At 43.5% G+C, this 26,745-nt stretch overlaps 1 protein-coding gene across 1 annotated transcript; it reads right to left on the bottom strand.

The window, feature by feature from the left end:
• Window positions 1–16,299, bottom strand: LOC140361848 (SLAIN motif-containing protein 1-like). The gene is made up of 10 exons (XM_072447729.1): window positions 15,991–16,299; window positions 15,833–15,927; window positions 10,366–10,502; window positions 7,974–8,114; window positions 7,047–7,151; window positions 6,844–6,969; window positions 5,634–5,963; window positions 3,608–3,769; window positions 2,513–2,837; window positions 1–736 (listed from the first exon to the last, which is right to left on the bottom strand). Exons 1-10 carry the CDS (start codon window positions 16,297–16,299, stop codon window positions 661–663), a joined length of 1,806 nt encoding a protein of 601 aa, XP_072303830.1. The 3' UTR covers window positions 1–660.
• Window positions 16,300–26,745: the final 10,446 nt, after the last annotated feature.

Below are 26,745 nucleotides of genomic sequence, written 5' to 3'. Positions count from 1 at the left end.
GCAGTTGCTTATTATTTATTCAAACTTACTTTTTGGTCCAAATAACAAAATGCCTGTTTGTGAGCAGTGATTTCATGATTACAACAGAAACAGTGCTACATAAAGTTGGATGTGAAACTGAACTCCCCAAAACTCACCCGTGGTTTGTTACAAAAAAGTGCAGTCATTGATAAACACACAAACAAGAAAAAAACAAGAAAGAAATAAGTCATTTGTGAGACACTTGTGCAAACACTTTTAGGCAGTTTTGTCAAAGTTAAAATGTGTCAGAATAAATATGGAAACCTCAAATTTTGAACATTAATTTTACAGTATTTTGACCTTTCCACAAAAGTACATTTTAGCAGCATGGCACTTTAAGCCAGAGGACAAGACACACTTTATTTAAACGTTATTTAATAAATATATAAATAATAAAATAAATAACTTATGTTAGTTTTACTTATTAAAAACTGGCATTGTGCAGGTGTTAGATTATGTCAAACCTGCAGCCAGTGGGTTATTGTACAAAAAAAACAAAAAAAGACAATTAGGAATGTTCACTTTGGAACCGCCCAATCCACCCGCGTTTTACCGAACACCTATGTGCATAGAACGATATGATGTGAGACTTGTAGTGCATGACCCCGGCCAGCAGGGCGCGCTCCTCCAGTGTCAGTGTCAGTAGCAGCCGTCTCTCCAGGCGCAGTCCCTCAGAGCGCTCAGCGTGGACAAACTCTTTGGAGGCGTCAGGAAACTGCAGAGAAAGAGGAGATTCTTACCCACATTTTAGATCGAAGACAGGAATATGGACATTTTACTTTAAAAACAAACAACTCTGGGGCTGTTGATCAGGAAGTTAGCGCACAGCTAGTTCCTGTTGCCATAATTGCGGTTCTCTTTCAACATTCCTTTCGGTATCTCACAAATGGGACAGCTCTCTAAGATGGCCCCCAGAAGGCTTATAACACTACACCGGTCTCTGACTGGGAGGCGGGGCCTACTGTGGCCAGGGATCCATTATATTATCTGGATAAGACACTCCCCGTGTCCGTAAGCCAGATTAATTAGTGGCCGCTCCCGACAATGTCACCCGTTTTACTCTGACCAATCAGAGCGTCCCATTGGGTCTGGACGCATAGGACCAGGAAGTAAGCCCTTGAGAGGTGTGTAGACGTGGGCTGCGTTGCTCTCCAGAGCCCTGAGCCCATCGTTCTGACGTTCCTCCAGCTGCTGGACAAAGGGCTGTCTTAATCCACCATTTAAGTGTACTTGGCCGCTTTGGCTTGTCACACTGGTTTTGGGGATACTGGTCAGCCCCCTCTGTTCATTCATGAAAGGTGCACCTCAGGCCAGTCTCATGGAGCCTGGTCGCTCCATGGGATTTGGCAATAGGGCCGAATGCCCGGTCTTGGGAACCATTTGAGCTGCTCCATCAAGTGCAGCTGAAATGGCTTTCCTTTAAAATCAGCTTTACTGCTGGTGTTAACGTCCAGACTCTGTCAACGCATCATGCATGCGATCTATGAGGGGGGATCTAAGGCTTTGTTCAAACCGAACCCTGCTTTTAAGACAAACGTGGAGCCCAGGACACAGACGTACGGCTCACTGTCGTGGAAGCTGAGGGCTTCAGCCTCCTTCAGGTCGGCGCGCTCATTCCACTCGTGGCATGGCTACATCATGGGTACATCATGGGCCATGTTCCAGGGCACCTCGGTGAAGGAGATTTGGGCGACAGCTCACACCTTTGTCGGGTTCTACAGACTAGATGTCACTGGACACTTGCCATCTCAGAACGACCTGAGCGTGGGGCATCTGGCCTGAACACCACAATACGACATAATCCTTCTTCTGGTAGTGGTAGTGGTATTATTATTATTATTATTATTATTATTATTATTAATAATAATAATATTATTATTAATATTAATATTAATAATAATAATAATATTAATAATAATAATAATATTAATAATAATAATAATATTAATAATAATATTAATATTAATAATAATAATAATATTAATAATAATAATAATATTAATAATAATAATAATATTAATAATAATATTAATATTAATAATAATAATAATATTAATATTATTAATATTAATAATAATATTAATAATAATAATATTAATAATAATAATAATAATATTAATAATAATATTAATATTAATAATTAATATTAATAATAATAATTAATATTAATATTAATATTATTATTATTATTATTATTATTATTATTATTATTATTATTATTATTATTATTATTATTATTATTATTATTATTATAATAATAATAACACAGGGCTGGGACCGCCAGAGAAAATAAGTTCTACACAAACCAAAAAGCAGTTTTGGTGCATCACATGAACACTGGACATGACACGATGTAACCACTTCACCAATAGAGAGACTAAAACGCTGTCTTCCAATATTGATTATTTAAGCACAGCTCAGAGAAAATGTAGTAAAATATAGAATTAAGACAGTAGGTGCTGTGCCATGGGCCCATTGATGAAAACTCTACCTGCGTCCTGATTGGGCCAGCCTGCTGTGGGGCGTGGAGTTTGACGTGGCGATGAAAGAGGCGGGACGAGGCAGAGCGCTGCGGGGCGGGGCGGGAAACCCTGTGCGTTTGCCCAACAGAGGCAGGCTGCTCAGGCCGGGGCTCAGGACGGGGCTCAGGCCGGGGCTGGAGGGGGGCGTGCGGCTGGTCGGGGTCATGGGGCTGGTCGGGGTCAGGTAGGCGGAGCTCTTGATGGTGGGGCTGACGTAGGCGGTGGCCTTCGTTGTGGGCCGGGACACACAGAAGCTCCCCACGCTCTGGACCCGGGACTGGAGCGGGGCCGGGACTGTGAACAAACACGCACGTCACAATTCCATTTGACTTTCGACTCTTGTCCCAGTCCACAGCAGGTCAAAGAACCGATCAGGCGCGAGCCACGTTCAGTATTTTGCATTAGCTCTAAAACTTTTCAGCTAGAATTGCAAATAAAAACGGCTACATACAACTAGACTTTGGGAAACAGATAAGCAACATCTCATTTACGTGGAGCGTGTGAGTTTCAGACACAAAGAACTGAGTCACTCTCAAGTTATTTTCTCCGGAGCACAAAAACACTCAATGAATCTCTGGTAGTTTTTACTTTCACTTTAACAAAGGGTCCGAAACAAAAGCACACGCGTGAGTCGGCTGTGGGGGGAGTAAATCATGATCTAAAGTAAAAACTGTAAATAATAATCTAAAAGAATTAGTTTCATATTGTTAAAACGTGTACTGCATCGGCCATGAAGGACAACCTTATCCTACTATATCAGAGTTTTAGATTATTTTAGCACAGTGACGATGGCTGAAGAAAAGCAGAGCTTTTTACTGGATTTACAAAGCTACATTTGGACAAAAGTGTATTTCTGCAATTTAGCCTCATATTAATTAAGCTACAAATGCATTTCTGTTTGTATGATTTAGTGCTCCAATCCAATAAACCTACCCGAATATATATAATATAGATATAATAATAGATATATTTTAAAGGCTCTCCAAAGTTGTCACAGTTTTTCTTCAACACATCTGATTGTAACATGTTTGATGAATAAAATCATCTGTAGAGGGGAGACTTACTGGAGGAGTAGAGTCTGGACAGTCCGCTGGACGAGTCAAAGCTGTGGCTGCTGCGGAGCAAACAGGGCGAGGCTCTGGGGCTGGTGCTTGGGGAGGGGGGCAGGGGCACGCTGGGCATGCTGGGAGCACGCACCAGGTTGGGCATGCTCCTGCGCAGCTTATCTGAAACAAACAAACAGGCCAGCGGACCATGAAGTGGCTCACAAATCTCATCTGCATCGTCTTTATCGGGGCCTGAGTGTGGGGCGTGGGGCGTGGGGCCCCACGCCCCACACTCAGGCCCCCCACACTCAGGCCCCCCACACTCAGGCCCCCCACACTCAGGCCCCCCACACTCAGGCCCCCCACACTCAGGCCCCCCACACTCAGGCCCCCCACACTCAGGCCCCCGGTATTATGAATTGTCTTTACTTCACTTAAATATAGTGAAGTAACGTTTACTAAAGAGTAGGTACTGCACATGTACATGTACTTTCTGCTCCACTACATGTTTGAAAAGTACAGATAAGTATATTTCTGGTGTGAACTTAAGTTTCTCACATTACAAAATATAGGGTAGCTTTTACTTTCCCTTCCTCCCTGACCCATGAGGCGGTCACTCCCACATGACAAATGTCCTTTACAGAACAGTCTTTGGGCCGAGCAGCGTCTAATCCCATCACTGTGTCTGAGTCGCAGAACGGAACAGTGGATTTAGAGCTTGTAGAAGCGGCTTAGCTCCACCTACACACACTGAGGGCCAGACTGCTCACCCATGGGACACTGAGGGCCAGACTGCTCACCCATGGGTCACTGAGGGCCAGACTGCTCACCCATGGGTCACTGAGGGCCAGACTGCTCACCCATGGGTCACTGAGGGCCAGACTGCTCACCCATGGGTCACTGAGGGCCAGACTGCGCACCCATGGGACACTGAGGGCCAGACTGCTCACCCATGGGTCACTGAGGGCCAGACTACTCACCCATGGGTCACTGAGGGCCAGACTGCTCACCCATGGGTCACTGAGGGCCAGACTACTCACCCATGGGTCACTGAGGGCCAGACTTGTGTACAAGTCTCAACATTGACTTGCACTAAAGTACATCTGACATGTTAGTGCCATATGAACCATCTCAGACTCTGAGGACCTCAGGGACCGGCCTCCTGTTGGTGCCAGAGTCAGGACTAAACAGGGGCCGGCCTCCTGCTGAATATCCAAGTAATCATCAGTGAAGACCCTGATGGCACAGGCATAAGGTGACAGTGCCAAGAATCATGCGGCTCATATTGTGGAAGAGCGGCGGCCAATCCAAGTGTGAAGATGAGGTCTCCTGATCCCTGAACCACAGTCCAGATCTTGATCCCTGAACCACAGTCCAGATCTTGATCCCTGAACCACAGTCCAGATCCTGATCCCTGAACCACAGTCCAGATCCTGATCCCTGAACCACAGTCCAGATCTTGATCCCTGAACCACAGTCTTTGGAATGGCCTTTATCATGCCCATTACATTTGACTTTACTTTGACATCTCATGTTTTAGTCAACGAAAAAGCACATTACTTTTTAAGTGAGGCGTTTCCCACATCAGGAAGTGCGTTAGAGTTCCACCTGCTGTCTGCCGAGGGAATTACAGAGGGGAGATAAACAAACCCAGCTTTGTACTGACAGGGGAATGTAAGCACGCAGTTGTAATGAAGGCGACGTGACAACAGGAATGTTCAGAATGATTTCTGAGCTCCAACTATGATGTCACAAAGCTCCGAGGGGAGAGGATTTACTAAACAGGATTCAAACTAATTTTTTAAACCACGTCAGAATATTGTTCTGCAATTGTTCTCTAATACAGTAGAACATTCCAGCAACTTCCAACAAGAAGTTACAGAGTGCACCTTTAAAATTATGAAATAATAATCTAATAAAAAGTTGACCTTGCATTTGATGTAATTTTTTGGTAAGCGTGTACATCATGTGAAAAATGAATAAAAAGAAACACAAAAATACAACCAGTCCCTGTAAAGCCGGTGTGATGCTGTGAACACTGTACCTGAGTCTGGTCCGTGGCCCCGGGCGGAGCAGGGGCCGCCCAGCGCTCGCTCCAGGGCCCGCTCCAGCTCCGGCGTGTGGAAGGCGAATCCAGCGGAGGGGTGCTGGGGGCTGGGCGTTCCTCCGGCCCAGCGGCTGAGGGTGTGGAAGGTGTGGGAGTGGGGGAGGCGCGTGAGCCGAGGAGCGGGCGGGGGCAGGAGAGCGTAGTCTTCGTCGTCCTCCTCCTCCTCGTCGTCCTCCTCCTCCCGGCCGGGCGGGGCGCCGGCGCTCAGGGGGAAGGAGCTGAGGCTGTGGCTGCGGCGCGGGGGGAAGGCCAGCTCCTGTCTGAGGCCTGGGGGAGGGGACAGGTGAGGAGGGGCGCGCACAAGCACACGGCTCATTTTCTCATTTATTTATTCATATTTAATTTATGAATAGTTTGCGTTTCCTTCTTTTGTAGGGAAGCACATTATATTGTAATATTGGCTGACAATAATTCATAAATAAGCCTTAATTTACGAGTCAGATTGTCAAAACAAAAGCTTTACCAAGATTAAATCAAGACTTTCACATTTTTGTGTCACAATATAACAGAAATTTTATTAAAATATTGCAATCATGTCAAGTATTTTCTTTGCGTCGCTTCCTCTTGTTGTAAGTGCTGGTTTAGATTGCTTCTTTGTGCTTACAGGAGTTTGCGCTGGGAAAGACGAGTAAAATACATATTTTTTACGCACTTCAACAATAAAAATATGCTGCAATATGATCTCTTACAACTGTTTAAGATTACAATTCAAAATGATTTTAAATATATATTTTTGGACAGTTTTCTTATTTAAAAGCCGTTCTCCCCACCTCTGCCACACTCAAACATGACAAACACCACAGTGGTCACCTCAAAAGATTAATAAAGCTGAAGTAGCGATGGGCTCTGAGGTCTGTTATTTCAGATTAGTGCAAATAAAAGGGCGTAATAGAGAACAAAGACATTAGACATCATTACATTGCACATCTTTATAACAAGCTAACCAGAGTTGGCTTAATTTGATGAATACAAATGTAACTAAGGTTCTATGAAGCCCGTATGACCTCCAGAGGACGTGCTTAAGCGCTGAATGTCTCTGTCTGTCTCTGTCTTTGCGCCGGCTGAAGGGAACGTGCCCCTGGCGGTCAGCAGGGATGAAATAGAACTCCACACACATTACAAATCTGTGACATTAGGGTGGCCTTACTCTCCTCCTGCATGCGGGCCATGACCTGGACGTCGGTGAGGTCCTGCAGCTTGAACCCGACACTGAAGGAGTCGTCCTCGTCCACAGAAGCCTGAGGGCTGAACAGGGAGCGCTGCAGACTCCGGCCTACGACAACATCACAGGTTTGGACGGTTTTACCCACTGAATACTTCATTACCAGCCGTGACTAGAAACAGACGTACTGCGTTTGGAAAGGTGAGGGAGGAAGGTGGGAATGCGGTCTGCTGCGGGTGACACGGGGCTCAGGGTGCGCTGGAGGACAGGGTGCAGCGGAGAGCAAAGGGGTGCTGAGGAGAGACGAGCAGAGGTGGGTCATGGAGACAAAATGTGTGCTCAACTGTAGCGTTACTTTAAGATCATTTAACTTAAGAAGTACAAAGTAGTGACACAAATGACTACTTGAGTAAAGAGTAAAAAAGTACATGGAGAAACTACTACCGAGTAACATTAGGTAAGATAGAGACAAAACTGCACAATCGAATCAGTTCTAAATGTAAGGTGTATAAATCCTAAATGTCAACATCAAGCAGTTTTCACTAGTAGATTTACTCAGTTTGAAGTAATAGTACTTACAGGATAGAAGTAAAAGTATGATGACAGAAAACTACTCTGAAAAGTAAATTCAACTGCTTAAATGTAGCTGAATACTGCCCACATCTGGAGAGAAGCAGGGATTTTGTCCATGTAAACAACGTCCAAAATATTAGATTTTTTTTGCATATTTCTAAAAAGAAGTGGGTAATACTCAGCCAAGTACTTCTAGATTGCACACCATTTTGTCTGAAGTAACACTTGTGAAGTACTCTTATATTAATAACTGTGATTAAGTCTACAAGAACATGACAAAAGCTTTATAGTTTAGGTTTTTTCAAAAAATACCAGATTTTGTGCTTTGTCCTCAAAATAAAATCATTCAAATTATAATTACGTTGAGTACGAACTAAAAGATCAACAGATCAAGAGCAGATCCCTGGGGAACCCCATTTTACATTCAGGACAGAGGATAAGAAAAACATATACGGGAAATGTTTGGTAAATGTAGAATCACTGAAACGATGTTAATTTTGTGAAAAGAGTGCAGTAGTGATTTTGTTTCCTTTTTAAATTACCGTGTCTTTCTGCGTGTGGGGTGGAGCAGGGTCTGGCACAGGGCGAGGCACTGGTGGGGGAGATTCCACCGACTCGACTGAGGGACAGGGAAGGAGAGGAGGAGTGGGAGGGGCTGGACAGGGAGTTGCGCCACCTAGAGACTGGACAAGGGTAAGACACATTAGGCAATAGTTTAAGAAGAAACATTTTATTGTTGTTTTTCCTTTTCTTGAGTAGGTCGTCAAAAGTATCATACCCATATAATAATCGACACTTAAACTAGACAACTACTACAAAAACAACAACTAAAAATGAAAAAGTCTGACCTTCCCTTAATGGCCTTGGTCTGTATTAGAACTAGTATGAGACCACATGGTAGTATTTAAGAATGTACAATCATTTTGTGTTGAAAATGAGAAAAAAAACCTGACAACCAAAGTTGCAGCAACAGCGCATCGCAACAATTTCCACTAAGGAGGATTGATTAAAAATAATAGATTTAAAACATAAATAAGCGAGCGTCTAAATATATTTGAAAAAAATCATTCTGGTCTAATTTTCTTAACTTTCTTAAATCAAACGCGGTCACATCAAGTCAATATTTAGGAACTGCACTTTTGTTTTTGAAGAACAAGAAACACAACAAACTGGTAGCTCTTTAAATGCTTTTCTTTTTGATTTACTTGAATCTGGATTTGTCGGGAATCAGCTGACTGTTTCCCAAAAATATAAAACAAATATATTATGCAGCCAAATGTTGGTAACAATTATTTCAAGATGTGGACGTTTGCAGTGGGTTCCTGCACATGAAACAGAGGGCGTGTTGTGCGGCGGTTAGCGTTAGCTCATCGCCTCGTCCACAACGTGACTCCCGCCGACCGCTCCATTCACCACGAGCACAGAAGACAAAAGCGGTTCCGAGCCCGGCGTCTGGTGCTATTCCTGGAACAGACTCTGCGTGGTGCTGGCGTGGAGGGATTTGAGCTGCGACGACATGTCAATACATGCCACTTTAATAAGAAAAGGAAAAAGAAAAAAAAGACTCCATGCTTTCATGTACAGTGTTTCCATGGCAACTGTTGGAGCCAGTGGGAGGATGCGCTGATGCAACACGATGTACGGCTGCTGCAACTTCAGGAGACCTACTTTTTGGCGCTAATAAAGCTGTCACTTAGAGGTACAGTAGGTGAGGAGAGTTGAGCATTACTGTAAAGACCGGGAGAGTGGGTCTTAAACCGCTGCGCCCACGCTTTCATTTAAATGCACACGGCACCGCAACATGTGGGAGTGAGCGCGGCGCAGACCGGAGCCTGGATGCAGATCATGTCCAGATTTATGAGCATATTTCGCGATTCATTGGTATTTGTGTTGGTAATATTTGCATTTATAAAGTTGTGCAGACGTGATTGTTGTGGTGAAAGTGGTTAAATAAAAGGAGGTACAATAAACGTTTCTCTTGGTTTTGTGGTCTGGCACTGACCCTGATCCGTTAATGCAATCGAGCGGAGCAGATTAGACTTCACACACACAAGAGGCTCAAAGTGTGAAGATCCTCACATTGCAGGACTAGAAAACCAGATCGGAACCATTTTGCAGGACGCTTCAGTGGAACAGAATACACAACGTACAGAATGAAGTGCAGAATTAAACTACATTCTTGATTCAACGCACACAATTTAGTCCTGGTTTAGTGACAATTTAAGATCCTTAACATTAACAACTGTGAGTACCTGCAGTTTTATATAATTCAAATGTCAGTGGAAATCATTATTATCATGCACGATGGGATGATTTGAAAAGTCAATGAGATGAACAACGCCCCAAAATGACCTTCAACATCAAAATTCCACTTTAAAACATTGTTTCTGGGCTTTAAACCCTCAGTAAAGAAGATAATACAAAATGGGTCCTTTTGGAAAGTAGCAGCAAAGGCCATTGAGAAAAGGTGGATGACGCCAACTGAGAAAACTGTCAAGAACTAAACACATTTATAAATGGCCGTCCGGGGCCAGGACTCCCCTGAAAAAGAGATTCTAAATCAGCGGGACTTTCCTGGTTAAATAAAGGTCAGAACAAAATTTAAAGAATCACTTTCTCTTTACTATAAATTTGACCCGAGCATGTCAAATTGTTTGTTCAGGTTCAGCCAAGGAAATATATGCCATACATTTTGTTTTATTACTAGTATGCATTATTCATTTTGAAGCAGTATTGTTGTAGTAGTAGTAGAATTAGTAGTACCTAAAGTAAAGAAAATACCAGTACATTTTATTTCAGTGCATACTTCTGTTCTTGAGCCAGACACTTTGCCTGTGTGAAAGTGTTTGGAGGTGGGAGGCAGCTTAGGACTAATACATCAAAACCATCATTTCATAACTTTTGTATATTCCCAGACTGATAAAGGCCAGTTACCTTGTTCTAGTCGAAGGGACAGCGATCTCCTTGTGGCCTCCAGCTCAGATTTGGGGCTGTCCAGAGTCCGTCTGCACCACTGCAGCGGAGTGAGCGAGCTCTGGGAGGATTCTGCAGATCTCTGGGTCATGTACAACCTACACAAAACATGAGACAGAGTGACAAATTGGCTTTTCGCTTAGAGGACTTGGTGGCTCATGGTTACAGTTTTCCAAGGTCTCCACCAGTGTCTCCATCCACTTTGACCCCAGCTTCATGTGTGCAGTTTCCAGGTCAACCTTTTGACCGGTCACAATTTGTCACATTTTCTACCCAATAATATTCAATTAAGTTTGAGCACCTCAAGGAGGAACTTTTTCTTTTCACAACATTACATTAGTTTGAAATAGAAATAAACAATACTACGGCAGTGAAAACGAAGAAGCTGATTGTCGTGCGTCTCCTTTGTGTCCCCGGCTCCTGAGTCAGAACAGGCTCTGTGAGGATGAGGCCTGAACATGCTCAGAGCTGCTGCTGCTTCAAAGGCTGGATCAGAATATAGTGACAGTTTGCTTCCAGGGACGTGCTCATCTGAATTATACATTATACCTGCACACAGACACACACACACAGACACACACACAGACACACACACAGACACACACACAGACACACACACACACATAGATCATCAGTGAGTCCTGCAGAGAGCACTTAACATGTGGCACACTAGGCTAGCTAGTTCTCCCACTTAGAAATCATGCAGCGGTCTGAAAAACGTTGAAACAAAAATCCGGAAATCCCATTGTCATTGCTGCAAATAAGTATTGAACACCTGAGAAAATCAGTGTGAATATTTGGTACAGAAGACTTTGTTTACAATTAGAGGTCAAACATTTCCTAGTTCTTGACCAGGTTTTTTGGTCCACCCCTCCACAGATCTTCTCTAGATCTGTCGAGTTTCGGGCCTGTCGCTGAGCAACAGAGTTTCAGCTCCCTCCAAAGATGTTCTATTGGATTTAGATCTGGAGAGTGGTTAGGCCACTCCAGAACCTTGATATGCTTCTTATGGAGACACTCCTTGGTTCTTCTGTTTGTGCTTCAGGTCATTGTCATGTTGGAAGAGCCAGCCACGCCCCATCTTCAATGCTCTGACTGAGGGAAGGTTAGTTATCTAAAATCTCGCAGTGCATGGGCCACATTCATACTCTCCTCTTTACAGAGCAGACATTCTGTCCCCTGTGCAGAGAAGCAGCCTGAAGCATGATGTTTCCACCCCACGCTTCACAGCAGGGATGCTGTGCTTGGGATTGAACTCATCCTTCTTCCACCAAACACGGCGACTGAAGTTCATACCAAAAAAGTTATATTTTGGTCTCATCTGACCACAAACTTCAGACGGGCCTGGACATGTGCTGACTTAAGCAGGGGAACCTTCTGTGCGATGCATGATTTCAAACCATGACTGTAGTTTATTACCGATAGTAACCTTGGAAACTGTGGTCCCAGCTCTCTTCAGGTCATTGACCAGCTCATCCCATGTAGTTCTGGGCGGATTCCTCACCTTTCTTATCATCATTGAACCCCACAGGGTGAAATCTTACATGGAGCTCCAGTCCGAGGGAGATAGACAATGGAAGAGGCTATAAAGAATAACAATTGATCTTTCTTCACCTGCTGCTTGTTAATTGCCCTTTAGCCTTGTGGAGGTCTACAGTTTAGTCTCTGGTGTCTTTTGAGAGCTCTTTGGTCTTGCTCATGGTCGTAGTTGGAGTCTGACTGATTGTGGGGTGGACAGGCGTCTTTATGCAACGAGCTCAAAAAGGTGCTACTAATTTAGATTAATGGAATGTGAACTTTTTAAAAAGGCAGACTAACAGGTCTTTGAGAGCTGTTATATATATATATATATATATATATATCCATCCATCCATTTTCTACCGCTTGTTCCCTTTTTGGGGTCGTGGGTGACTGGAGCCTATCCCAGTGACTTCGGGCCTTAGGCGGGGGACACCCTGGACAGTGGCCAACTTGTCGCAGGACTAACACAGAGACATAGACATTACAGACAGTTCACTCTCACATTAATTCACTAGGGCCAATTTAGAGTCACCAATTTTACCTAACACACTTTGGACGGTGGGAGGAGCCGGAGAACCCGGAGAGAACCCACGGTAGCACGAGGAGGACATGCAGACTCCACCCAGAGAGATCATGTATATATATATGTTCATGTTTAACTTCTCATGTGTCACCACAGTTTTGTGCTCTGGCAGTCAGGAGAGCTCTCTCAGACCTCACACCAGCGCCTCGGTCAGAGGAGACTGTGTGGACAAACTGTAGAACTCTTTTCCCGCCGACTTAAAACTGCAGAGATGAAATTAAAGTTAATATTCTTATTATTGTACTACTTTTACTCATTTATAATGTATTTTGTGTTGAACTGTTTCAAACGCTCTGGACAGGGTTTGAAAATTTGCATTTTTGCTTTTATACTTGAAAAAACTCTTGTTCCTCCAATGTGATGGTGGAAGTGTATTTGACGTGGACAGAGCAAAGGATTCATGAGGACCACAGTAGAAAGGAGAAGGAGAGTGAAATCATGAGTTTGAGCTCCCTTGGTTTACTAGTACCTATGGTTTACATCAGGGGTGTCAAACTCAATTTGGGCCGAATTTCAAGCTCAGGTTGGGTCACGGGCTGAACATAACGCAAAACATAAAACAATAAAGAATATAAAAGCAATAAATACCTTTATATAGCCTAGTAATAATTCTATGCGGACACTGTTGCAAACATCTGCAACGGGTGAAAGTCTTTCAAGGGACTTGTAATAAAGGAAAAATGTCCAGGCAGAATCCACATAAAAAGCCTTTTAATTTTTAATGTTATTTTAGGTTAATTTGGTTATTTGTGGGTTTGAAGTACAAACTGACTCTGATGCTTCCCAGAGTCATTGATTTGACTGGAAATAAGAGTGTTACAGCTTTATTTTTATGCATAACATAATACGCAGCTTGAGAGTTCCCTTTTATAACATCGAGGACAAAATGGAATAGATAAAGAAAAAGCCCCACGTCCAACGTGTGGGACGCATTAAGCGTAGTTGGGCCGGATTAAAACATCTTGGGGGCCGGATGAGGCCCATGGGCCACTTGTTTGACACTTGTTTATGAACTCATGTGAGCCTTTGGTGAGCACACTTATAGGCCGTTAGACAGTGGCGTGTGGTCAGGGCAATCAGTGATCATCAGTGATTGACCAATAAAATGACTGTGTCACAACTATATTTAAATTGTTCTGAAATTGACAAAATGAACCAATTTTCCCCTCACTTCTGCTGCTGAAGCTTGGCCTATAATACTGTGGGAACTGAAAAGCTTGATTCCAGTCCTTCCACAGCGGCTCAGTCTGTGATCGTGTTCAGAGCCCGTTCATGCTCCGCTCTCCAACATGAGCTTTTAGAACCAGAGCAGCTTCTTTTAGAGCTCTGCACATGAGCTCTGAGGACCACACAGCCCTAAACCACACTGAATAAACCTGTATGAAATCCCCATGACTTACAATGAAATAATAGCTTTAAAAACAAGCCTTTGCAGCTAAGGCGGTGTTTGTGTTTCTACTGAGTTAGAAATTAGTTAGAAATACAGGCATTTAATGACAAAGTGAGCTGGTCTGGTGCAATGGAGGATCCCGGACACGACACGATTTATGAAGCAAAAAAAGGAATAACGGGACATTTGATGAGGAGTGAGTGAATCTGTGCCTCTTTTGGACAAATTCCACTTCTGGGACACACTGGACGTTTGTTTAGTTAAGGCGTGGTTTGATTTACATCCGAGAGTGACAGGCGAGTTTATCATGGCTGTTGTGACGCGTAGATGTTTGTAAGGTTTGTGGCTAATGAGGCATGATTATAAGTGCATGTGTCTGAACAGTACGCTTATATTGTGAGTATCTCGTCATTCATGTTGTTCTGTGTAATTACATGTCGCTCGTTCAAATCATTTCAATAATTGGAGTCAACTGATGCATTAATGAGATTTGTTTTGTTTTTCAACATACATTATGACTGGCAGGGTCAGTCAAAGCCAATTTCATTTTTTTTTTTTAAATTCATCATAGCACCTGCCATTGCTCACGTAAAAAGAGCATTTTAAAATCTACCGCAGAGAATCAAGTATTTTCCTTAGAATTTAAATCAAGTTTGAAATTGTGACTTTGTGCTTACCACCGCACGCCACTCTCGTTCGATCATAGAGATACTTTAAAGAGTATACGGCTGCAGAGTCACTAGTCGACTATAAAAATGTGTAAGAAAGGAAGAGTAATTAGAAGTGTAAATAATGTCCATGTCACGGTGTCTTTTCTGATCAGACCGTCCCAAATGACAAATTATTACATTAACAGTAAATCACAGTGAAATCCTCAAGTCACACCGGCTAAAAAAAATCATTGAACTTCCCCATCTCCATGGAGATAAGCAGGTGGTGCCACCAGGCCAAGTTACGGGTCAGGTCTATGGAGAGTCGACCCGCTCACAGTAAGGATGCACGTTTGGCTTTTGACCGATAAAAACACAAGTAGTAGATGTTAAATGCCCCATTGTGGAACATTCCAGGCAAAGCACACCATGGAGACACGCCGGTGGGGGCGGACCCTCCACCAGAACAGTTACATCATTGTAAGAGCTTTGGACGGCGCCTTTCCTCTTTTTACACTAATCGATGCTTCAAAGCAACAAAAGAAATTATTCTTTTGTCCAACTCGAGCTGTTTTTCTCCAGGAATGAACTTGACCAAAGCTACAATTCCAGACTCATGTTGGGCTGATGCACTGGGATTAGAACTTTAGAGATTCCCCACAGTCCAGTTAATGCACAAACACGCAAACTTAAGACAGAAACAGACAGGAAGCCACAGAATGAGACTCCCAAAATGAATCCAGTCTTTAAGGTGTTTTACATTACAGTCAAACGTGGGACATGATAATGGGGGATTTCAGATGAGAACTCAAAGCCTGGTTTAAATGGCATTTACAAATGACATTACATCCAGATTTTCAGCTTTTAAAAAAGGACAAAAACTGACAGAAATATTGGCAGCACAATAGTATTTAATATAATAGTAAAGTAATATACATGAGATGACATTGATGTTTCACCTCAAAGCAAATAATACTTTTAGTGATGATCAAATACAATGTTATGGCTCTTAAATTGCAGTTTGGATCCCATTTTTGTAATGGATTTGATCATTTCTCCCTCAAAACGGTTTCTTAGTCTTTTTGTTATAAAGACTTGGCTGCATTTGCATTTATTCTGAGGTCAGTTATTTATTCATTTGGATCATTCTGACAGCATTTCAAGTGTAAGTCCTGCTCTGTGCGCCTCTGCTCAGACTAAAGACATTCTTGTGACGTTACCATGGTGACAAAAGACATCCTTGTGAGGTTACCATGGTGACAAAATACATTATTGTGAAGTTACCATGTTTCTGGAGAGTCTCCGGACGAGGACGCGCACATGGAGTCGAGATCCAGCAGCTCCAGATCATCCAGAAGCGCCTGCTGCTCCTCCTCCTCCTCCTCCTCCTCCTCCTCCTCCTCCTCCTCCTCCTCATCCTCATCCTCCTGCACATCCTCCACGTCTTTAACCGCTCCGTCACCTCCAACGCACGGCTCCAGGTACTCTAGGTACTCCAGAGAGCGCGCATCCAGGTCGGGCCAGCGGGAGAAGCCCCCGGTGCGGCTCCGGAGCAGCGCGTACGGCGGGGACGGAGGCGGCGGCGGCGGCGGATGAGGAGGCTGCGCCCGGGTGCGTAACTGCTCGTTCTGCCGCTCCAGCTTCCTCACCAGCTCCTGCAGCTTCCTCACCTCCAGCTCCGCGGTCAGGCTGTTGCTGTTGCAGTCCACCAGCTCCGGCATCGCGGCGCGCTTCAACACGGCCGCGTCCATTGTGTCTCCAAACGCGTAAAAGCGGTCGGTCCCCCGGGGTCGAGGCGGCGACGCGCAGGTAAAGGACGGGAAAAAGGAAGCGCTGGTGCGGCCGCTGCCTGACGCCGCTGGTTCTTGGTTCTGTGTTTCAGACACGGTAAGACGCGGCGGATTAAATGCCCCACCTCCCGTCACGCACACGCCCACCGGCCCGGTAAAGCCACCTCCGACATCCGCCCCCAAAGATCCGCGCATCCGCCGCGTCTGAAAGCGCCACGCGGCTCCCACCAGCGCGTGCAGTGACACTCTGGCGCCACCTGCTGGTTCATTGGTACAACCGCAGTTCCACCACAGGTTTAATGCAGGGCTCTTCTGCGTTTGGCCCCCGAGCCGTAGTTGGGACATGCCCGGTGCGCACTACAGGTCGGACGACTCATTGAACTAAAATGCAGTTAGTCTTAATATATTTTGAATTTTGTTATAAAATATTTAAACACATTATTGCAAAATAGCTAATTTTTTAGGTTTATAATTTCACTTCCTGTTTGTATTTGATGACATCACACTAGGAAATTACCCAGGAAACACTGGGCAAAAACTCATCTATTGTCTTTTTTTGTAATTCAACAAATATATGAGAGAAATTTTATTTTGTTGAATTAATGTTTAGGGTCAAAAAAGTTGTTTATTTGTGTAAATTTTGCATAAACTTTGACTAGAATCATCCTGATTGTGTGATGTCACTTCCTGTCTTTTTGTACAGATTTTTCAACTTTTTCTCCACAGATACCTGCTCGATTGGTGTCAAACTGTCATTTATATGTATTGGTGTCAAACTGTCATTTATATGTACAACAGGTATAATAAATACATCAGATAAAGTCAAAATTAGAAATCGTAAAAACCTGTCATACGCGCACTTTAACAAGAGCTTCAATTGACAGTTATACCTGGTTAATAAAGGTTGATAATTGCAAAAAGTTCATATTACAATTATGATGTAAATGAATACACGTACACTAATAAATATCTTGCATTTAATGTGCCGGATGCAAGTGTTCCTATAAATATCTACAGTATTGAACTGAAAAACTTTGCTTGTTTGCTCCAATATAAAAATGGAAAAGTTAAAGGCTTCATTTAGTTCTTCACAAAGATGGTCATTCGTGTTCTCACACAAATCTAAACATTGACATTCTTGTGCAGGCCCATCAACAGGCAAAGTAAAAAAGGTACAAAGTGCATTTGAGAATATAAATATACTTTCATTCATTTTCTACTGCTTGTTCCCTTTCAGGGTCGCGGGTGACTGGAGCCTATCCCAGTGACTTTGGGCCTTAGGCGGGGTACACCCTGAACAGTGGCCAACTCGTCGCAGAGCCAAAAGATATAGACACAGACACACAGATAACCATTCACTCTCACATTCATTCACTAGGGCCAATTTAGAGTTGCCAATTTTGCCTCACACATGCATGTGTTTGGACGGTGGGAGGAGCCGGAGAACCCGGAGAGAACCCACGGTAACAAGAGGCAAGAGCGCTAATCGCCTTTCCCACCGTGCACCCCAAATATACAATACAACTATAAATATACAACTTAAATAAATCATTCAAGTAAGCCCATGATTTAAAAGCAGCAGCAAGGCAGTAGCAACAAGGACGCAGCCAGGTGCTGCGGTCGTGGCGCCCCCACAGCAATCCTTCTTCTTCCCTACAAAGAACAGGATGTTAAAGGTCTACACCTGGACTAGACCAAGACTCAGCTGGTACTAAGCCAGCATTAGCCCAGGACTATATGATAAACACAACCTCACCTGGAGCGAGCAAGTTGGACTGAGGAGGAGCCGTGGTTGGGCCTGCTCTGTCCACACTGGGTCTGACTACAGAACACACCAGGAGGTTAAACCAAATAAATTAACCAAATTGGGATAAATCAGGTGTAACTCAGGACCAAACCCAGTCTCACCCAGGTGTTTGCAGCTGCAGACGGTCCCTTTGATTTCCAGGCAGAGCGTGTAGTTGGATGGTTCTACAGAGAGCAGTGTGATGGTGTAGTTTGGTCCCGTCTTTGGACACTGTCCCACAGCCACCGTGCCATCAGAGATAGTTCCCATGTTGCGGCAGACGAAGATATCTTCGTCTTCATCCTCCCGTATCACTGACCAGATTTTTGCGTGCGCTGGACATTTTCCCGGAGGAAACGACAGAACAGGAGATATTCCATCACGGACTAAGACCTCCTCAGTGGGAAACACTCCCAAACCTGCTGGAAATATAAAAACAAAAACTATATTATTTCACAGCATACACAAGTGATAACTGCTCTCAGGCATTATGTAACAATATTAATACATGCGTTCACACATCCGGGAACTTGTACAGTAGCAACCGAGTCCGCCATTTTGAAAGGGACACAACAGCACGTCTACTACATACAATATCCAGGAAATATGAGGCCAACATGCCAAAAACCTGTGTCAGGACATCGCTCTGTTGACAGACCAAGAAATGATAGCTTTGTCGTGTTCCTTAGTTTGATGTTATCGTCTAAAAAAACAAAGTATTCGTAGCTCATTATGCCGTATAAGAGGATGCAGTCGTGGTGGTTTATATATATATCGCGTTCCACTTTCAAAATGGCCGCTAAGGGGAAGAGTGTATGACATCACCGCGAAGTTATGTATGAAAACCAGAACTTTTCTCCTCTTTGGAGATTTGACCCGAACTCGAGATTCGACTCCAAATTAGCCACAATAGCTGCTAGCCACGATTGGCTCCATTTTGCTGAACACTGCAGCCTCAGTTAGTCCACACTTTCCACAGTCTATGGTTCGTAGTGCCAACCAGCGAGACACAAACATAATCTCTACATTTCAGAGACAATCTAATCTCAAAGATATAACCAAAGTCACAAATGAACACGTTTTGTAGCTCTTACTTTGCAGTTTGCGCCGCCCTCAGAACGCCGACATGTGCCGCTAAACCCGGACTGTCTTTTCCACACGAGCCCAAGAGTGTCACACAAACAAGACTGTGATAGGAGCAAATGAAGACTCACCTGTCCGGAAGAGCAGGATAACAATCAAAAACATCATAATTTGGGCAAGCCAAGACATGACAGTGGACGGTTAGCGACACAGTACTTGTAAATCAAATGCGTGCTGGTGGGAAAAGTGCCAAATGTCTGGATCCTTCTCTTCCGCTTCTTATTCATTCATTAATTTTCTACCTCTTGAGTCACTGCAGCCTATCCCAGTGACTTTGGACCTTAGGGGACAGTGGCCAACTCGTCGCGGGGCAGCTTGATGGAACTAAATCTTTGAGAAGGAAGACAACGTTACAAGAAATAAGAAGTTTAGACCATCCATATTTTTAACCCCGGTGGAATACGGGGGAGAAACGACAAAGAGGAACAGGCTTCCAGTTCACACACTGGACAGTCCACCACTCTGAGCGCTCTGCCCGTCTCCTCCGTCCAACCTTCCTTTTATTACGGACCATACCCTAGTTACACATTAACCAGCTTCTCTTAAGTGGAAAAGGTCACTGGTACAGGTCACATACAGGACAGCTGGCCCACACTTTTAATACATGTCAGCACTTTACACTGTTGACATAGACGGTTGGTAGTGAAGCTAACAAGTTAGTTAGTCCTAAGGTATTTCACGTGTTCTAATCTTTCATGAGAAACTGCTGCGTCTGCAAACAGCTCACACACTTAGAATCACTTCTTAGACTTTGAAGCAAACCAAATGTTAAGCATAATATACATGATACATTAGTAAGATAAAACACATAAATCCAACACTGCTTATTAATATATATATATATATATATATATATATATATATATATATATATATATATATATATATATTTATAGTATTCATAATATTCTCTGTGTTCACAGTACTTTTAATATGTTAAGATTAGTGAAGCAAACAGAATATAATCTATCAAACTAAAACAGAAACATCTCGACTTAAACAGGGGTGTCCCGTTAAACTGTGGTCCGGGGGCCAAGTCCGGCCCTCCGGCATCCTGCAAAGTTGGTCCAAACAACAAGTAGTACTTTTGACTATAAAATTGGAAAAATTCGAACATGTTTAAGTTATACCAACCTAATATTAATGATCCAAATCTGATTAAAGGTGTGGAGGTGTAGGGTAATTATACTCGTTTCTTGCTCACACATTTGTACCAAGATGGAATGTATATTCTCTGGGACTAGCCATTTCATCGTGGACAACACGTGTAGCACTTTAGGTAGTTAATGTTCATATTTATATTTAAAGTGGCTCCATCTGAAGCTTGTTCTGCAAAACATTAACATCTACTCAGTCTCATTCTCTGAAGGGGAGAACACGATTCATTGACCGACAATCATAATTCTAAAAAGATCAATACAAAGGCTCTATAAACCAGGATGGTTTGTGTGGTTTAATAAACAAAGATATAAAATCAATCAATGACACATTTGGTTACACAGGCTGTGCCTGGGCTCAACTTAGTTAAAAGAAATGCTGGTATTAAGAATTAGGTTTTGATTGGTTTTGGGGAATAATTCAAGGGAACCTGTCTTTAAATGCCACTCTGTAAATGTCAGCCACTCTCAGGTCTCACGTGTCCAAGGAAGATTTGGAGCGAGGCCTCCCACGTCTCTGCGTCCTCAGAGTTCTTTGCGTCCTTGGAGCTGATGCTTGAGCAGGTTTAGCATTCGAAGAGTTTGATGAGTCCAGGGTTCGTTGAATTGTGCATTTTTTCGATGAAGATGTTCGAGTTGTTTGGTGAAAGCCGAGTTTGGAAGACAATGGAGTCTCCCTGGTGGGGGAGGGGCCCCTGCGGGGGTCCCCGACCCGGTGTGTCGTCCTGGCAGGTCACGATGGAAGAAGAGAGGGATTAGAACTGAGTCTGCTCTTTTATTGACCTGGGGGGAATGGCCTAGTGGGAGTGGCTTTAACTCTTGGTCAAACTTATTCTAAGTTTGGTCAAATTTAACTCAAACCAGCAAAAATAACATGTGGCTATAATAAAATACACAACATTGTCAACGAACACACATCAATAGCAGGTAATGAGAAAGTACATTAAGTACGACATGAACACACTTCAAACCAGTTCTTGTGGCAAACGAAACTAAAACATGATTTAGTCACAAGTTTAGATCACACAGTCAGCATCAAGTTGGTTTAGATGTGAAATATAGTCATTAAGAAACTTAGTCCTGAGGAATGTCTCTTATCAGATTCAGGGGGAGGGGCTCCGGTGAGGACAGTGTCCTGTCTAGAGCTGGGTTGAAAAAAATCGATTTTCCGATTTTTAATCGATTCGCATATTAATGACCGATTATCGATTCGTACGTCCAAAGATCGATTTTTTTTTTATTTTTTTTAAATTAAAATTATTTTCTACATTTCCCTCTGTGAACTTCAATCTACATTCAAGAAAGATAATTCAGGACTCCTGGATTATCTTTCTTGAAGGTAGATTGACCCTTAACCTTTTCATCAGTCTTCCATCAGTAACTACCAATACTTGTAAGATTTGCTGTTTAATATTGATCTAATACTAGTTTTAATATGTTGCTTCTCTACACAGTCATGAAGTGAAGGAAACGGTTCAAATACATTTTTCATTTTTAATAACATTGACCCCCGGATCGAATCGAAATAAGATAAGATAAGATAAGATATTCCTTTATTGTCCCACATGGGGAAATTTCATTGGTGCAACGCAGGTAGATACAGAGGTAGATACAGAAGAACAGATCACTTATAGGAAGTCTGAAAAACACTTTCAGTAGAAGATCTCCTATAAATAAATAAAAACTCCCATAGACAAATAAATAAATACATAAATACATAAATACCATTGCATGTGATCACGACAGTAATTGCACATGAATATGTGTCACGACAGCACATAGATTGCACATGAATTTCACAGTAATTGCACATGAATTGCACATGAATTCCAACAGCAATTGCACATATGACAGAATTGCACATCAGTATTAGGTTAGGTCAGTATTGTGAGTGTTCAGTACTAACAGTTTTTGTTATAAAGTCTGACAGCAGCAGGAAGGAAAGACCTACGAAACCTTTCCTTCACACATCGAGGGTGGATCAGTCACTGAAGCTGCTCTCCAGAGCGGACAGAGTGTCCTGCAGGGGGTGACACTCATGGTCCAGCATAGATGTGAATCTAGCCAGGACCCTCCTGTCCCCCACCTCCTGCACCGAGTCCAGAGCACAGCCCAGGACGGAGCTGGACTTCTTGATGACTCTGTCCAGCCTCTTCCTCTCCCTCTCTGTGATGCTGCTGCTCCAGCAGGCCACACCGTACAGGAGGGCTGATGCCACCACAGAGTCGTAGAAGGTCTTCAGGAGTGGCCCTGTCACTCAGCTTCAGGCTCATGTTGAAGACATGCTCCATAACTCCACACAGTTCATCTGCGCAGGACTTAAGGAGCCTGGGGCTGATGCCATCAGGTCCTGCTGCCTTCCTCACTTTAATCCTCTTCAGCTCACTCCTCACCTGTGCTGCTGTGACAGTCAGTGGTTGGCAGGGGGACCGTGTGCTGGGGGGATGGGTGAGAAGTGGGGAGCTGATGGTCCGGGGCAGATAAGCGAAGAGGAACAGATGCAGGGCATTGTCCAGCTGTGGAAGAGGGAGCATGCTGCTGTGCAGGGGGAGGGGCGGGTGACCGATCAAACCTTAAGAAGTGAGCATTTAAATCATTCACCCACTGTAGATCCCCCTCTGTCTGGGCAGGGGGGGATTTTGAAGCCCGAGATGGTTTTCAGGCTCCTCCACACTCCCTGAATGTTCTTTTGCTGCAGCTGCTCCTCCATCCTCCTCTTGTAGCCGGCCTCAGCCTGCCTGATCTTCCTCCTCAGCTCCTTCTGCACAGTCCTCAGCTCCTCCTTGTTCCCTGACCTGAAGGCTCTCTTCTTCTCCTTCAGCAGAGCCTTCAGTTCACGGTTAATCCATGGCTTGTTGTTCGGAAAACACCGCACCGTCCGGGAGGGAACAATGTTCTCAAAACAGAAGTTGATGTAGTCCGTGATGCACTCTGTGATGGTGTTGATGTCCTCCCCATGTGGGTCATAAAGCTCAGTCCAGACAGTAGTGCTGAAGCAGTCCCTCAGAGCCTCCTCGCTCTCAGCAGACCACATCCTCACCTCACGGGACACCACAGGCTGCCTGCGCACGATGGGTTCATACACAGGCCTCAGATGTACAAGGTTGTGGTCCGAGCTGCCCAGGGGAGGGAGGGGGGAAGAGGAATAAGCCTCCTTGGTGTTGGCAAAAAACAAGTCCAATGTTCTATTCTCTCTGGTGGGGCAGGTAACATACCCGGTGTATGTTGGTAGAACAGAAGAGAGAGAAGCGTGGTTAAAGTCACCAGAGACGAGGAAGAGAGCCTGTGGGTGCTGTGTTTGCAGCCTACAAGTGCAGGAGAGCAGTGCTTCACAAGCATTTTCAGCATTGGCAGACGGGGCCACATAGACTGCGATCAAAATCACATGTGAAAACTCCCGGGGCAGATAATATGGCCTCATGCCAATAGCCAATAGTTCAATATCCTTGCTACATAGCTGCTCCTTCACTGTGCAGTGTTCGGGTTTGGACCAGCTCGTGTTCACATACACCGCCAGACCTCCACCTCTTTTCTTCCCGCATTCTCTCGTTCTGTCCGCCTGCAGCAGATGAAAATTGTCCAAACCTACAATAGAGTCTGGCATTTCTGCTGTTAACCAGGTCTCTGTGAAAATCAAGACGCTGCTGTCCCTATAAATCCTCTGGGACCGCATGAGGCTCGCTATTTCCGTCATTTTATTTTGAAGGGACCTCACGTTACCCATGACTACGGCGGGAACCGACTTCCTGTTTTCTCCTCTCTTCTCTCGGAGTTTACGTCCAGCCCGTCTGCCTCGTTGCGTTTTCCTTAGGATGTCCGCCGGGATAACGTGACGATCTCCGGGTAAGACGACTGTTCTCTGCAGTTTCATGAGTTCCTCCTTTGTGTAAACGCGGTACGGAGCCGGGGGACTCAGAGCCAAGACACATCGCAACGACACGACGAAAACACTCAACCCAGCCGAATAAAGTCAAAACAAGTTAATTTAAAGCGATTCCAGTGCGTGTCCCGATTGTTCGTGAAGTTCCTCTTTCATATAAACGTGTATATAAACGTGTACCGACGACACGCCGTACTTTAGCGCGGCCGGAGGGCGCGGGGGGGCTGGTGGGCTCGCTCGGAGCTAGCTCACGTCACAACAACACAACAAAAACGCTCAAATCCAGCCGAAAAAAGTCAAAAACAGTTGAATTAAAAAACTATTCCAGCGCGTGTCCCTATCGTACAGTAAAATAGAAAAAATATACTAACTATATTTACAAAATATAGGAGATAAAGCACAATAAGTGTGAGAAAGAAGAGAGAGCGTTTACCCCGGGCTGCCAGCTGTACCAGCGCCTTATGAAATCGGATCGAAAATCAAATCGAAATCGGAGCGAATCGGATGGAATCTGAGAAATCGGAAAAAAAATCTATTTTGAAACGTAAAAATCGGAATCGAATCGATTCTTGAAATTTGAATCGAAACCCAGCTCTAGTCCTGTATGTGGGGGGTCATTCCTTTACACCCAACACTATGCTTTGATTTCTGCAACTGTGTTGAGCTGTGAAAAGGTATTGTCATTCAATCGTCTTTTTGGGACATATGGGTCCCCAGGCATCGAAACGATGTCAAATGCAAAATTTCATTGTCGGGTTGTCTGTGGACCCTGGAGTTAAAGTATTCTAAAGTGTGTCTATATGACATAAAAACACCTGGATCGTTCCTTTTCAAAAGAATGGCACAGCTCCATTACAAATATACTGTATATATCACTTATTACTTCATTAGGCCTCACCAACTACAACTCACGACATTTAAAGCTTCACTGTGTAACTTTTTTGCCTAAAATGTACTACAATAAAAGTATGTTGTTTTTGAATGTTTTTTTCTGGCACAAAAATGTATAAAAACTGTGTCCTTACTGTGAGTGGGCTTGCATCTCCACAAACCTGACTCGTACTTGGCCTGGACGAGGATTCTCCTCCTCCTGTTTCCATGACTATAACGTTCCACCGTATGGAATAAAACATCTCCATGTGCTTTTAATTTGATATTATATTTGGAAAATTAATTTTGTCTTCTTTTTTAAAATTATATTTCACTTTCTTTTTAATGACAATGAGCGGTATACAAGTACAAGTGGTGTACAAGTGGTGTACAAGTAGTATACACGTGGTATACACGCGGTATACACGTGGTGTACACGTGGTGTACACGCAGTATACACGTGGTGTACACGCAGTATACAAGTGGTGTACACGCAGTATACAAGTGGTATACACGTGGTATACAAGTGGTATACAAGTGGTATACACGTGGTATACAAGTGGTATACACGTGGTATACAAGTGGTATACACGTGGTATACAAGTGGTATACAAGTGGTATACACGTGGTATACACACGGTATACAAGTGGTATACACACGGTATACAAGTGGTATACACGTGGTATACACACGGTATACAAGTGGTATACACACGGTATACAAGTGGTATACACGTGGTATACAAGTGGTATACAAGTGGTATACAAGTGGTATACATACGGTATACAAGTGGTATACAAGTGGTACACACGCGGTATACAAGTGGTATACAAGTGGTACACACGCGGTATACAAGTGGTATACAAGTGGTACACACGCGGTATACAAGTGGTATACAAGTGGTACACACGCGGTATACAAGTGGTATACAAGTGGTACACACGCGGTATACAAGTGGTATACAAGTGGTACACACGTGGTACACGCAGTACACATGTGGTATACAAGTTGTGTACACGCATGTGCCAGGTATATGAGTATACTTGTATATCACTGTCTTATTAGAGGAAAAGTGAAATTATATTAATTTTATATTTCCATGGAATCGTGCAGACGACTTTCCATCACTACAAAGTTACACTGTCATTTTACCAGTTTTAGATACGATTTATATTTTAACCAAATGGTTGAAATATGGTGAGTGAAAGCTTAAAGTTTAAGAATATTCATAAATAAAGTGTAATATTGAAGAAAAAGTAAATTTGGTAACAATGTTTTGACATTTTGATTTAATAATACATTTTCCTTTTAATTGTCTTCCTTGTGCAGGGCAATTGTATAGTATAAATGTAAATAAAAGAACTAAATGTTAAAATGAGTCCAATCGTTCAAATCAGTTTGTGAGTAAAAGATTATTTAAGGTTGAGACATACTTTAATAGTGGCGTCATTAATATGTTGTGCATAATAAAGTAATTGTTAAAGTTAGATTTGATTAAAAAAGCGACTTTCCGTCTTCCGTCTCGTCTCGCGCATGCGCATCACAAGTTGCTAAGGGCAGCTCGGAGCTA

Source organism: Eucyclogobius newberryi, unplaced genomic scaffold (assembly GCF_026437365.1).
Source record: "Eucyclogobius newberryi isolate DKJ021-1_F unplaced genomic scaffold, fEucNew1.0.hap1 SCAF_1, whole genome shotgun sequence".
Classification (NCBI taxonomy): Eukaryota; Metazoa; Chordata; class Actinopteri; order Gobiiformes; family Gobiidae; genus Eucyclogobius; species Eucyclogobius newberryi.
Note: the sequence above shows the minus strand (reverse complement) of the source record. Positions and strands in the feature narration are given on the sequence as shown.